General features: G+C 52.7%; 2 protein-coding genes across 13 annotated transcripts in view; one reads left to right on the top strand and one right to left on the bottom strand.

The window, feature by feature from the left end:
* TULP2 (TUB like protein 2) overlaps positions 1–6,502 on the top strand; it is a 63,287-nt gene extending 56,785 nt beyond the window's left edge. For 5 of the 12 annotated variants that reach the window (XM_069551183.1, XM_069551181.1, XM_069551180.1 and 2 more), the window contains 9 exons: positions 582–719; positions 965–1,087; positions 1,892–2,013; positions 2,649–2,951; positions 4,536–4,648; positions 5,137–5,251; positions 5,382–5,480; positions 5,716–5,887; positions 6,347–6,502. In XM_069551183.1, coding sequence (XP_069407284.1) covers positions 582–719; positions 965–1,087; positions 1,892–2,013; positions 2,649–2,951; positions 4,536–4,648; positions 5,137–5,251; positions 5,382–5,480; positions 5,716–5,887; positions 6,347–6,480 — 1,319 coding nt within the window. In that variant the 3' untranslated portion in view covers positions 6,481–6,502. Of the gene's footprint in view, positions 1–19; positions 140–581; positions 720–964; positions 1,088–1,891; positions 2,014–2,648; positions 2,952–4,535; positions 4,649–5,136; positions 5,252–5,381; positions 5,481–5,715; positions 5,888–6,124 lie in introns of those variants that run through there. The other 7 variants (XM_069551189.1, XM_069551188.1, XM_069551190.1 and 4 more) reach the window with 3 other exon arrangements.
* Positions 6,503–7,560: 1,058 nt separating this feature from the next.
* Positions 7,561–11,286, bottom strand: PPP1R15A (protein phosphatase 1 regulatory subunit 15A). The gene is made up of 3 exons (XM_069551178.1): positions 10,877–11,286; positions 8,392–10,197; positions 7,561–7,977 (listed from the first exon to the last, which is right to left on the bottom strand). Exons 2-3 carry the CDS (start codon positions 10,186–10,188, stop codon positions 7,633–7,635), a joined length of 2,142 nt encoding a protein of 713 aa, XP_069407279.1. The 5' UTR covers positions 10,189–10,197; positions 10,877–11,286; the 3' UTR covers positions 7,561–7,632.
* Between the last annotated feature and the right edge of the window lie 1,015 nt (positions 11,287–12,301).

The following is a 12,301-nucleotide window of genomic DNA, read 5'->3' as shown; positions in this document are numbered from 1 at the left end:
GGCTAAAGGGCCTAGAGGGGAGGGGCCTGGTGGAGCTCGCGGAGGGTGGGGGCGCTTTGATAGATCTTTGGGTGGGGCCTGTGAGAGTTCGGGGACGTGGCCAGAGAGATCGACAGTACGGGGTATGGTGCATGTAGAGGTGGGCCCCGAAAGAATTCTGTGATTCGGCTAGGGTGGAGCCTGGGAGAGCCGGGCACAGCCCAGAGAGTGCGGGGACGGGGTCTAAGGAGTCGTGGAACTCGTGGGCTTGGGAGAGTTGGGGGAGGTGCCTGGAAAAGCGCCGGGACGTAGCTCCTGAGAAACCGGAGGGCTGAAGTAGGCAAAGCCCCGGGGCCAGGCCTGGGTAATTTAAAGCCGATTTACTGGAGAGCCCGCGTGGGACTGTTTACACACGGAATCGCGACAGTTTAGTGGTAGGGCTGTGCTTGTTTGAGTCTTGAGGTTTGGGTTCTGAGTGGGTCTCGGGGGGGGGGTTGGGTAGTCAATCAGGGGCGAGGTTTGGGAGACCAGCGAGGAGGCGGATCTTCTCAGAGGACCAAGATTTTATGCTTCGTGTTAATGGGCCTCGCCGCACCTCCCAGGCCCCAGGAACCCTTTCCTTCAGGAGAATGTGCCAGAGGCGCATTTGTGCCCTGGATCCCACGGTATCCTGGGCATCGTGAGCTGCGGTGGAGATGGCAGTGGCGAGCGTGATCCTCTGCTGCCGCCGACAGAAGCAGGTAATCTCAAATCCTTGGGCGGTTGATACCCCAGAACTCCACTCCCCCTAGAACCCAGGAGTCCAGAACCACTCAGTCCTTGCTGTCTCCAAAGGACCCCCGCGGGCCCGGATATACTTCACCGCAAGGAGTCCAGGTCATGAACCTTCTCCTCCAATCCCCAGGAATCTGCATCTCCAGCCCTCTTCCTTCCCTGGTATTCAGAAATCCCAGTCTCCAGTTCTCCTCCCTTTCTTGACTACCAGGCAGTTCTGATCTGGAGTTGGAGGAAATCTCTGTGGAGGATGTTCCTGCCTCGCCATCTCCTTGTGAAGAGCCTCTGGGGACTCTTTTGCAACGCAAAGGCTGGCTAGCCTGCCAACGATCTGGTAATTTCTGTGACACTGGATGAAGTCTGGTCCCCTGGTCCATGTGGCACTTCCTCCCCCTTTTTTGTAAAAGCTCTGCTGAGATATATTTCACATATTATACAAATTCACTCATTTAAAATTGTACAATTCCATGGTTTTCAGTATATTTACTGAGATGTGCAACACACACCACAATGAATTCTAGATTATTAATTATCATTACCCACAAAAGAAAACCCTATATATTTTATCAGTCACTGCCCCACCTGACCCCCATTTCTCCCAGACCTAAGTAACTACTAATTTAATTTCTGTCTCTTTAGACACTTCATATATAGAATAATACAGAATATAATTTCTTGTGATTGGCTTCTTTTGCAGCATGTTTTCAGTGTTCATCTATTTTATAGCATTATCAGTATTTCATTCCTTTTTCTTAATAACATTCAATGGTAGGGACATTTCCTTTTATTCTCATGACTTGACCAGTGATTTCAACAACAGGACTCTGGGTTATAACGCCAAACTTGCTCCCTCCTCCCATTTTAGTTCCCCAGTCTCAAGGATGCTCTCTCTGGGACAAAGGAAAGAGAGGACTCTAACCCCTCCCTGTCCTTAGATCCAGGGCAGTCACAGACTTCTCAACTTGTGCACATAGGGGAGGAGGAGGATCTGGCAAGTGAGGTTGATGATAAATAAGTAGGAGTCGGAAACCTAGGAGTTCTGACCTTCTCCAGCTAGCACTGATGACCTTGTCCCAAGCTCTTAGGACCCACATGTCCTGAGCTCAGTCTTTTCAGGGCTTGTTTTTCTACCCCTTAGGCACCAGTGCTGAGGACAAGAGCGAATTACAAGATGTTGGAAATGAATACGAAGTGCCCAGTGCCAGATCAAGCCCTGGAATGGGTGGTGACGATGGCCTTGGAGACTTGGCCTCCAACAAGGTGGGAGGTGGCACAGCCAATAAGGATATAGGAGGAGGAGGGCTAGTCTCAGGCTCGCGGGGCGCTAAAATTCTGCAGCCCAACCAAGGGCCCTTTTTACTGGTGGGTGGAACCTGTTATGTTTGGGCTAGCAGAAGTTCTTTGTGTGCACCATTTATTTTCAACCTAGAGGATCGGAATTGATGTGAGCATATACTTTAAAACCCAGCCCACCAAAAGGCGGTGAGCTTTGGAGAGGGTGAAATAGTGATAGGAAAGGACCAGATAGCACTCATTTTGGTATGAATGAAAGCGAGATAGTTTCAGTTGAGAAGATCTGGGCGGTATTATATGTTGTTAATATATAGACCCGGTGACCATGGGTATTAAAGGAATGGGCAATACTTTCAAGAGGATTCTCCAATGGGTAGGTGAAATGGGTGTGGCCAGTTGGGTTACTGGCCAATCAATAAATGAAGCGATCTTGGGGTTTGAGCTTGGGAATTGAATGTACTGGCCAAACAGCAGGCAGCTGAGATATTTGACCAATAGACAGAAACTGGTCTAGACGACGGAACCCTGAGCTGGGATGGGTGAGCGGGCTGAGGAGGGCAAGCCTCGGCTGTCTCTCAACTTGAATTTGGTGCGTGGGCCAGGGCGAAGACCTGGAAGAGAAGAAAGAGGAGCCGGAGTTTACCATGAGGAAATCCCCAGGGACGGCCGCCGAAGTGGTGTCCGAGGGCGCACGCGGCGTGGGCAGCGGCGATGTGGGGAGCTCGCCCCGCAAGCCTCCCTGCGCCCCAGGCCCTCGGCTGGGCGAGGACATGAAAGCCTATGTGCTGCAGCCAGCGATGCGCGGTCACACGGTGCAGTGTCGCATCAGCCGCAACAAGGGCGGGGTAGACAAGGGCATGTTCCCTTTCTACTACCTCTACCTGGAGGCAACCCACGGCCGGAAGGTGTGGTCTGGCAGCTTGGAAACAAGTCCCACCTCGAAGGGTCTTGAGTGAGATCAAGACTGACTTAGGCGAATGGAAGCCTTGCTCTTCACTGAGCTAGGACTAATCAGCTCCAACGTCAGGCCCTGCCCTTCAGAGAACTGGGCTCCTTTATTCTCAGAGCCCAGTGGCATGGGCCCTCCCCATCCCATAAACCAGGCTTGTCCACTTTCGAATTGAGCTGGCCTTTCTCACAGCTAGGCCACGCCTCCTCAGAGTCCCAAACGCCACCCCTTACAGACCCTCCAGGTATTTGCCACCTTTTGTTGGGGCTTCCCTAGTAGCTCAGCTGGTAAAGAATCTGCCTGCAATGCAGAAGACCCCGGTTGAATTCCTGGGTCGGGAAGATCTCCTGGAGAAGGGAACGGCTACCCACTCCTGGATATTCTGGTCTGGAGAATTCCATGGACTTTGTGGTCCATGGGGTTGCAAAGAGTTGGACATGGCTGAGCGACTTTCACTTCTCACTTGGTCCAAATCTAGACCCTAGTCCCACCCAATCCTGAGACAGGTCCCAGCCCCTCTCAGAAGCTAAGCTATTCCATTGATAGCCAAGCTAAGCCCCTCTCAGTCAGGTCATTTTTCTCTCACGTGTGACTGCCTCTCAATTATTCATTCTCCCCCAGAAAGAGGCTTTCCCCCTACTCAGTGCCAGATAGGGTTTTCACAGATGAAACACTAAAGTCCTGCTGTAATGTTCCAAGTGAAGCCCTTCCCTATTCTAATACCAGGCCCTGCCTGCCAGGCAAGTTCGCCCCTGCCTTGGCTTTCCCTCAGCCCTGGGCCCAATATCCGAAGGAGTAGGGGGAGATATTAAGATGTGAAATGAAGCTCCCCTTTTGGGACCCAGGTGACACCCTGCATCTACCAGCAAGCCTCAGTTCAGTTGCTCAGTCATTTTCAACTCTGTGACCCCATGGAGTGCAACACGGCAGACTTCCCTGTCCATCACCAACTCCCAGAGCTTACTCAGACTCATGTCCATGAGTCATGATGCCATGCATCCATCTCATCTCTGTCATCCCCTTCTCCCGCCTTCAGTCTTTCCAAGCATCCAGGGTCTTTTCCAATGAAGAAGACCTTTGCATTAGGTGGTCAAAGTATTGGAGTTTCAGCTTCAGCATCAGTCCTTTAAATGAATATTCAGGACTGATTCCCTTTTCTTTCCAGCAAGCCTTAGGACACTTACTGCTCCATTACCCTTTCCTCTGTCTTGGGATATGGTATTTCCTTGTTTTTGGACCCCTATGTGCACACTAAGTCACTTCAGTCCTTTTCAACTCTGTGACCCTATGGACAGTAGCCCACCAGGGTCCTCTGTCCATGGGATTCTCCAGGCAAGAATATTGGAGTGGGTTGCCATACCTCCTCCAGGGGATCTTCCTGACCTAGGGTTCGAACCTACATCTCTAAGGTCTCCTGCATTGGCAGGTTGCTTCTTTACCACTAGCGCCACCGCCACCAGGGAAGCCTGGGTCTTTCGGACCCCTAGCTCTAGCCAAATATCAGAAGTCGATTCTAATGGGCTATTTATCACATCCACAGCACTTCCTTCTGGCGGGACGCAAGAGAAAATGGAGCAAAACCTCTAATTACCTCATCTCCTTGGACCCTACAGACCTGTCTCGGGATGGGGACAATTTTATGGGCAAAGTCAGGTGGGCAGAGTTCTGATGTGTGTGCTAAACAGGTGGCAAGGGGTGGGAGGAAGGGGACAATTGAACTACATTTCCCAGAAGTCCAGGGGTACAAATTCCACCTGCTTTAGAACTTTTTATCTTAGGGACTGATGGGTTATGTAGTCCTTCAAGTTGTAACTCCAGGGTGGTTGGGAATAGAACTGAAGACGTTGGAGGCAAGCCTGGCATTAAAGACATTTGACTTCTTGAGCGGCAGGGAGCTGGGACTTCTAAGTTCCTGTGACAGAAGAGGGCTCATATATGTGAGTTCTGTCTTAGAGGAAGAGCGTTCCTAAAGGCCCAAGGCAGGAGCCTAAAAATCCTTCTCCCCAAAGGAAGAGAGGGACCTGGGACTGGTAGATGGAACGAGTCTTATGTAGAGGATGCATTGAAAGACTTGATGAGATGACATGGGAAAGCAAAACAGAAATATTGTTTTTATTCTGACCATTTCCCTCCTGGAGCAGATCTAATGTCTTGGGCACCAAGTTCAGCATCTTCGACAATGGGGTGAATCCGGAAAGGAAACATTTTTTTCCGGAGACAGCTCAGATCAGGGAGGAGCTAGGAGCTGTATGTTATGTGAGTGTCGGGGGGTGGGGGGGGTGGGGGGGGTGGGGGGGGGTGGGTAGGGGGGTACGGTGATGAGAGAGAGGAGTAGAACGGTGGGGAGGGAGAAAGAAGCACGTCAAATGGAGCATACCACCCTCAGGAGACCAACGTCTTGGGATTCCGAGGGCCCCGGAAAATGAATGTTATTATTCCGGAAATCAACGCCCAGAACCAGAGAATCTGTGTCCAGCCAAAAAATGTGAGTCCACCAAACTTGAGAATCTCTGGGTCAGTGGAGGAGGAAGGTCTGGGGGACCGGCCATAGATGCTAAGAGGAGAGGGGGCCGATGGATTGCATAAGGTCACATAAGCCGGGAGGCTTTTGTCAGACTTATATGTCTTAGGAAGAGAAAACTAGGGACTCAAAATTCTGCTTTCGGAGGAAAAAAGTTGGTTGGTAGTTGGCTAACCACGCCCCCTACTTTACCCTTAAGGAGCAAGAATCGCTCCTGAGTCGCCTCAAACGAGGGGCCAGCCAGGGCCTGGTCCTGATGCAAAATAAAGCCCCATCGTGGAACGACCAGAGCGGCGCCTACGTGCTCAATTTTCATGGTCGGGTCACACGGGCCTCGGTCAAGAACTTCCAGATCGTGCATCCGGATGACCGTGAGCTCCTAGGAACCGATTTACCTTGGCAAGGGGGCTGGAGGAAAAGTACTTCTCACATTAGCACTTGAGCGATTTTGCAGGGAGGGTCGACTCCACGCTATTGCAAAGCCTATAGGGAAGTGTAGTGTACACGGCTGAAAGTGAAGTCGCTCTGTCGTGTCCGACTCTTTGCGACTCTGTCCATGGGATTTCCCAGGCAAGAATACTGGAGTGGGTTGCCATTTCCTTCTCCAGGGGATTTTCCCGACCCAGGGATCGAACCTGAGTCTCCGGCATTGCGGGCAGACGCTTTACCGTCTGAGCCACCAGGGAACACGGCTAAGGGCCATGTAAACACACTTCCGGGGTTCTGGGCGGATAAGGGCGCCGCACAGCCTCTCGGGAGTTGTAGTTCTCGCGGCTCAGAGGCCCGCCGCAGGGAACTAACACACCCTCGGTTCCTGACTTCCTCTTCAGCGGACTACTTCGTGCTCCAGTTTGGTCGTATAGCCCCAGACGCGTTCATCATGGACTTCCGCTTCCCACTTTGCCCTCTCCAAGCCTTTGCCATCTGCTTGTCCAGTTTCGATGGGAAGCTGGCATGTGAGTAAATTCAATAAATAACTCTCATCAGCTGTGCCTGCTCATTTAAAAAAAGGGCTTCAGCATGCCTTCTTTTACATGAGTTTACTAATAACAAATACTTACTAGATGGCGCCTGGGCGCCCCGTTCTGTGCTCTAGCGAGTGGGCTTATGGGCAACACTTGCTCTCCTGAAATCATAGTCCGATCATGGGGGATGGGTCTTAACAAAAATTCAAAATGCTCGCCTGCTATAAAGGAGGAAAATATAAGATGGCTGGGTCAGAGCAAGGCATCTCTAAAATATATATACTTTTATGCTACATCTGAATAACCACAAGGAACTAGCTGAGCCAGAGAGGTCAGGGACGGGCACATCAGGCAGCAGCTCATACAAAGGTGGAAGGGGGGTTGGTGGTTTTCGGAATGAAAGCGTGGTGTAGCATCAGCCTGCTGGGGAACCAGTGGGGAGGGGCAGGGTATGAGGCTGGACCGGGTGCAGGACATTTGGAGCACTCATGTTTGAACTGCTGAGATTTTTTAAGTTGGAGCAGTAAGTAGGATGGGTAATTGAAGACATGCATGTGTGGATGAAAGAACAATTACAATAGTAGCCAACACTAACATGTTATTCAACAAACATTGTTTTAATTATGACTTATTTGGGGATCTTACAAACTCTTAAGGTATGTGCAGTTGTTAGCCGCATTTTACAGAAAAGGAAAGTTTATGGACACAGGATTTATAAATGTGAAATCAGGTACATTTATAAGTGTAAAAGCCTTGGGGAACTCACATCTGCCAGTAGAGAGGGTAAGTCTTTGTATTTCAGGAGCAAATTAGTGAGTTCAGCTCCCAGACCCTTTGGGGAGATAACTGTCCTAGGTTTAATAAAATGTAGGCGGAAGCAAAAAAAAGAAAAAACCGACAAAACCCACCAGTCCTTAGTTCAAAGAAGCCTCCGGATTGGAAGAGGCAGATTCAAGGGATGATGGGAAATGTAGTTTATCTTCCATGGAAGTGCGGGCCTTTATGTATTCGCCTCTCAACTATCTTGGGGACTCAGGAGTAGTGAATGCTGTCAGCTCAGACACACACGGAGACGCTGCTTATTACAAAAAGCTTTATTCATTATATAAACCAACAGTCAAATAAATAGTTAACACAAGAACTACTTCACATTAGCCACGCCTCCCACTGAGGTCTAGGCAAGGAGACAAACAGGGAGGGGAGGGAGAAGCCAGAGCGCGGCTTAAGGGTGTGGCCTGGAGGGGGGACATCGGTGAGGTCCGGGTAGGGACAGGGACGGTGGCCAGGGACGTGGGAGGGTTCCCGAGACGTGCCCAGGCCCTGGCCCGGGCAGCAGGCGTGAGGTAGGGACCCAGCTCCTCTTGGACCTGGGCGATGCGTCGGGCGAAGCGGCTTCGATCCCGGGCAAACTGCTCCCAGGGGCCTCTGCGGGCGGCCTGGGCCGGTCCTGCCCAGACAACCAGGGGATGGACGGAGACCTTCTCAGAGAAGCGCACCTGGAGATGGACGGGCACAGACACGGGGAGACACACACACACACAAGATAAAAGGGCCGCAGGTGGGGAGGTGGGGAGAAAAGAGAAACAACAAAAAAAAATGAGTTGCACAACGCTTGTCATCTGGCTTGTTATCTCTCCTGCCAAGTGATTCCTCAGCTGACTCACTGAAGGTAGAGGTGGGGCCCTGGGGTTGACAGGAGCTCAGAGGCTCCTTCCTCCCACAGGGGCCAGCCTCTTGCAAAGGATTGCATTAACGTGAACACAACCCTCCCAATGGAGCTCACATGCAACCCTCTGCAATATGGGGAAGCCAGGAGTCGGGGCCTCCAGTCCTTTGGTCCCCAGGTCCAGGAGTGCTGGCTCCCAGCCCTCTCCTCCCTCACCTCAAGAATCTAAGTTCTCAGCACCTACCTTTCTGGTCTTCGGGAGAGGTTCAAGGTCCAGATGCCTGGTGGGGGTCTGTGCAGACTTGAGCCGTCTTTGCAGTCGGAGGGGCAGCCGAGGAGGAGCCCAGGGAGGTGGGGGCTTCTCTCCAGGTAGATAGATGGCCACTTGGAAGGGGCAGGGCTCAGCTTCTCCCCACTTCTCAGGAGTTTCCCCTCCATCTGTTTTCTCTTCAGGCTGATAAATCTGGTCCCTGAGGAGGGCACTCTGGGTCTGAAGGGAGGGGCCGGGTCCCAAGTCAGCTGCTCCTGATTCATCATCTTCGTCCTCATACTCATCTTCCTCCTCCGGGTCTTCTCCTGGTCGATACACCCAGGTGCTCAGGAAGGAACTTGTGGGTGGGATGGCAGAGGAGACCCCGGCTTCTCCCTCATCTTCAGTTGCTTCTGAATCACATTCCTCCTCTTCCTCTGTGTCTCCTCCTGGTCGATACACCCAGGCACTCAGGAAGGAACTTTTCAGAGAGATGGCAGAGGAGACCTCGGCTTCTCCCTCATCTTCAGTTGCTTCTGAATCACAGTCCTCCTCCTCTTCACCCTCCTCCTCCGTGTCTTCTCCTGGTTGATACACCCAGGCACTCAGGAAGGAACTTTTCAGAGAGATGGCAGAGGAGACCTCGGCTTCTCCCTCATCTTCAGTTGCTTCTGAATTACAGTCCTCCTCCTCCTCCGTGTCTTCTCCTGGTTGATACACCCAGGCGCTCAGGAAGGCACTTGTGGGTGGGATGGCAGAGGAGACCTCGGCTTCTCCCTCATCTTCAGTTGCTTCTGAATCACAGTCCTCCGCCTCCTCTGTGTCTTCTTCTGGTCGATACACCCAGGCGCTCAGGAAGGCACTTGTGGGTGGGACGGAAGAGGAAGCCCCCATTTCCTCTGAATCACAGTCCTCCTTCTCCTCCTCCTCTGTGATCGCACTGGACGGATGCTGCCAGGTCCTGAGGGAGGGCCTCTGGGCTAGACTTGTGGAGTGTGGCCCTGGGTCAGCATCCCCTTTCCCAGCCTGTTTGTCCTTCTCCTCCTCCTCAGGCTCCTCTCCCAAACAACATTCCCAGGCCCTGAGGTGGGAGCCTACAGATGAGGGGTACATGGAGGTCTTCATGGCTGCTTCAGTCTCTGTTCTTTCTTCTGTGGCTCCATTCACCGGGCCGCACACCCTAAGAGCTTCTCCATCCTCCTCCTCCTCCTCTTCCTCCTCCCCTGGGCAACACTCCCAGTGTGACAGAGGAAAAGAGAACCGGGTCACTTCATTACCTCCAGTAACCGCTTCTTCCTTAGATTCCTTCTCCCCAGGAAGGTCTGGTAGAGATCTTATCAGAAGGCTGAGGGGCAGGGGAGCAGGCTGGCCATCCATAAATTCTTCCTGCTCTCTAGGGACACCAGTTGCTTCTTCCTCACTGTACTTTTCATCATCATCATCGGAAAGTCCCCAGACTTCGGGAAGAGAATGCTTGCCTTCCAGGTCAAGGCAGGCCCCCGGGGAGGCTTCTCCGTCCTCCTCAGCTGCTCCACTGTCTTCAGTCTCCTCTTGAGGGTGCCTGCCCCAGGGGGCATGGTAGGTGGCCAGAGAAGCCTTTGCTTCATCCTCCAGGCCAGCTCCTCCCTGATCTGCTTCGATTACTGCTTCCACTAGCCAGGGCTCTGGAGGTCCTGGGCCCCTCAGGAGGCTCCAGGCCCGGTTGAGAAGGCCCATCAGTGGGGACAGCAGGAAGAAGGGGTGGGTACCACTCCAGGGGGCAGGTTGATGGGGTATTTGCCCTGGAGCCATCTGTCTGGGCTGGGGAAAGAGGAGGGAAAAAGGAGGGTCAGGTTTAGAAGCCATTTAGGGAATGGCATCAGAGGATGACCTTGAGTCATAGCAACGGAAATAGTAACACAAACAGCAATGTAAGAGTTCCTGCCCCACATTCCTTTCTGAGCCTAGCCACTCCCATCTCTGACCTTTGTTTCCCCACCTCTTCTCTCAAAACCCAAGGAGTCCCCATTTTCTCCTTCCCTGAGTCCAACAAGCCCCTAGCCCCATCTGCTCTCAAACCCGAAAGTCCTGGTCCCAGGAAGCCAAAACGCAGGTCCTCTACTTACTTCTCTTGGGGACAAAGTCCTAGTCCTTGCTTCTCTCAACTCCTGAGGACTGACAAATTAGCTCCCATCACCCACCCCCGCCTTGGAAACTCAAAAATTCCGATCCCTGGATGGTTACTTCTCTGGGGACCCAAAAGTCTGGCTCCCGGACCCCTCCTCCGTCTGCTTCAGGACTCTCAAGTTCCCAATTCTTTCTGCTTCCTAAGTCGGAGCCCTGGGGTTCCTCCCACCCCTCCAGAACCCCTCAGGTTTCCAGGCCTTCCTTAGAACCCACCGGAATTCAGAAGTCTGAGCTCCCAACTCCTAACTGGCCAGGAGTCCGGTCCCAGCCCCCAACCCCTGGGGACCTAGGTGTTCCGATCCCCTCAACTCACCAGCTCTGGACTGCGCGTCAACCCGGAGGCAGGAGCGCCGGCTGAGGTTGCCACAAGCGTTCGCAGGTTCGGACGGCTCGGGAGGTCAGCGCGTTCATCTCGCCCTCCGGCGTCGGGCTCGAGGACTCAAGTTGTCACCGGCTGCTACAAGCACTGTCGCGACAAAGACGCGTACGATCGTCCAGGGAAACATACAAATACATCCAGGCCGGAAACTTCGCGAAAAGGTGACGCTACCGTCAGCACTTTTATGGATCAAGGCAGCCGGACGTGCTGACGTCAGAAGGGAGGCGGGGTTTCGAAACGTAAACGTGAGGGAAGGGAACGGAAAACGAGGTTGGACTTCTCGCGGAGATTCCGCGCTTTGTGACATCACGCGGCGGCGGTGTTTCCAAGCGTGGCCACACCCCAAACGAGTGAGCTGTCACTCAAGCGCGTGAACTGCTCAAGCAGAAAGCCAGCTCGTTTAACCCTTGTTCCAAGCAAATGCCTCGCCTCTGACTTAAAACCAGGCCCCAGTCTAGAGTCTCCTACTTTCCATCTGTTCGACTTCCTACCTGGTGTGGGAGAGTATTATTGTTCCCATATCATAGATGGGGAAACTGAGGCTTGGGAATGAAATCACTTGCCCAAGGCGGTCACAGCAGAGTCTAGATTCATTGCCAAAGAGACAGAATGTGTAAGCCCCCTGAAGGCAGGCACTTTGCTTTGCTCACTGCATGACACATAGTAAGTACTCAACAAATACGTGGTGAAAGTGAAGGTGTTAGTCGCTGAGTTGTGCCCAATTCTTTGCGACCCCATGGACTAGCCTGCCAGGCTCCTCTGTCCCTGGAATTCTCCAGGCAAGAATACTGGAGTGGATAGCCATTCCCTTCTCCAGGGGATTTTCCTGACCCAGGGATCGAACTCAGGTCTCCTGCATTGCAGGCAGATTCTTTATCGTGGTGAGGGGATACTTAACCAAAAATTCACACGCCTTCCCTGTCTAGGGCACAAGTCTCCACTCGTAGGTTTCACCCGCTTCAAATTTATCAAAACAAAACAAAAAACCTCTGCTTACACAAACTGAAATTCTGGCTGTGTAGCACCAACGGAACCTCATGGGAGTGGGGGGGGGGGGGGTCTTCTGCCACAAATTCCAGGCCCAGGAACACAGTCCCAGTCCTCCCCCGCACCTGCTCCCCGCTACTCACCCCCATCCCTCCCGCCCTACCCAGTAATCCTGTTCTTCAAAATATGCCGGGGACTCAAGTCTCCCTCCTGAAGGGGTCATCCTCATTCTAGAACGGAATTCTCGCGTGAATCCGAGGTGGACATTGACCCTGGCCACTTGACCCTGCTCGTTCAGGAATCTGGGCCACTCCTCGTCACTGGCACACTTGGACCCGTCCACTTAAAGCCACTCTTCCAGATCCCAGCTCT

Source organism: Ovis canadensis, chromosome 14 (genome assembly GCF_042477335.2).
Source record: "Ovis canadensis isolate MfBH-ARS-UI-01 breed Bighorn chromosome 14, ARS-UI_OviCan_v2, whole genome shotgun sequence".
Taxonomy (NCBI): Eukaryota; Metazoa; Chordata; class Mammalia; order Artiodactyla; family Bovidae; genus Ovis; species Ovis canadensis.
The sequence above is the reverse complement of the archived record's forward strand: the minus strand, read 5'-3'. Positions and strand labels throughout refer to the sequence as shown.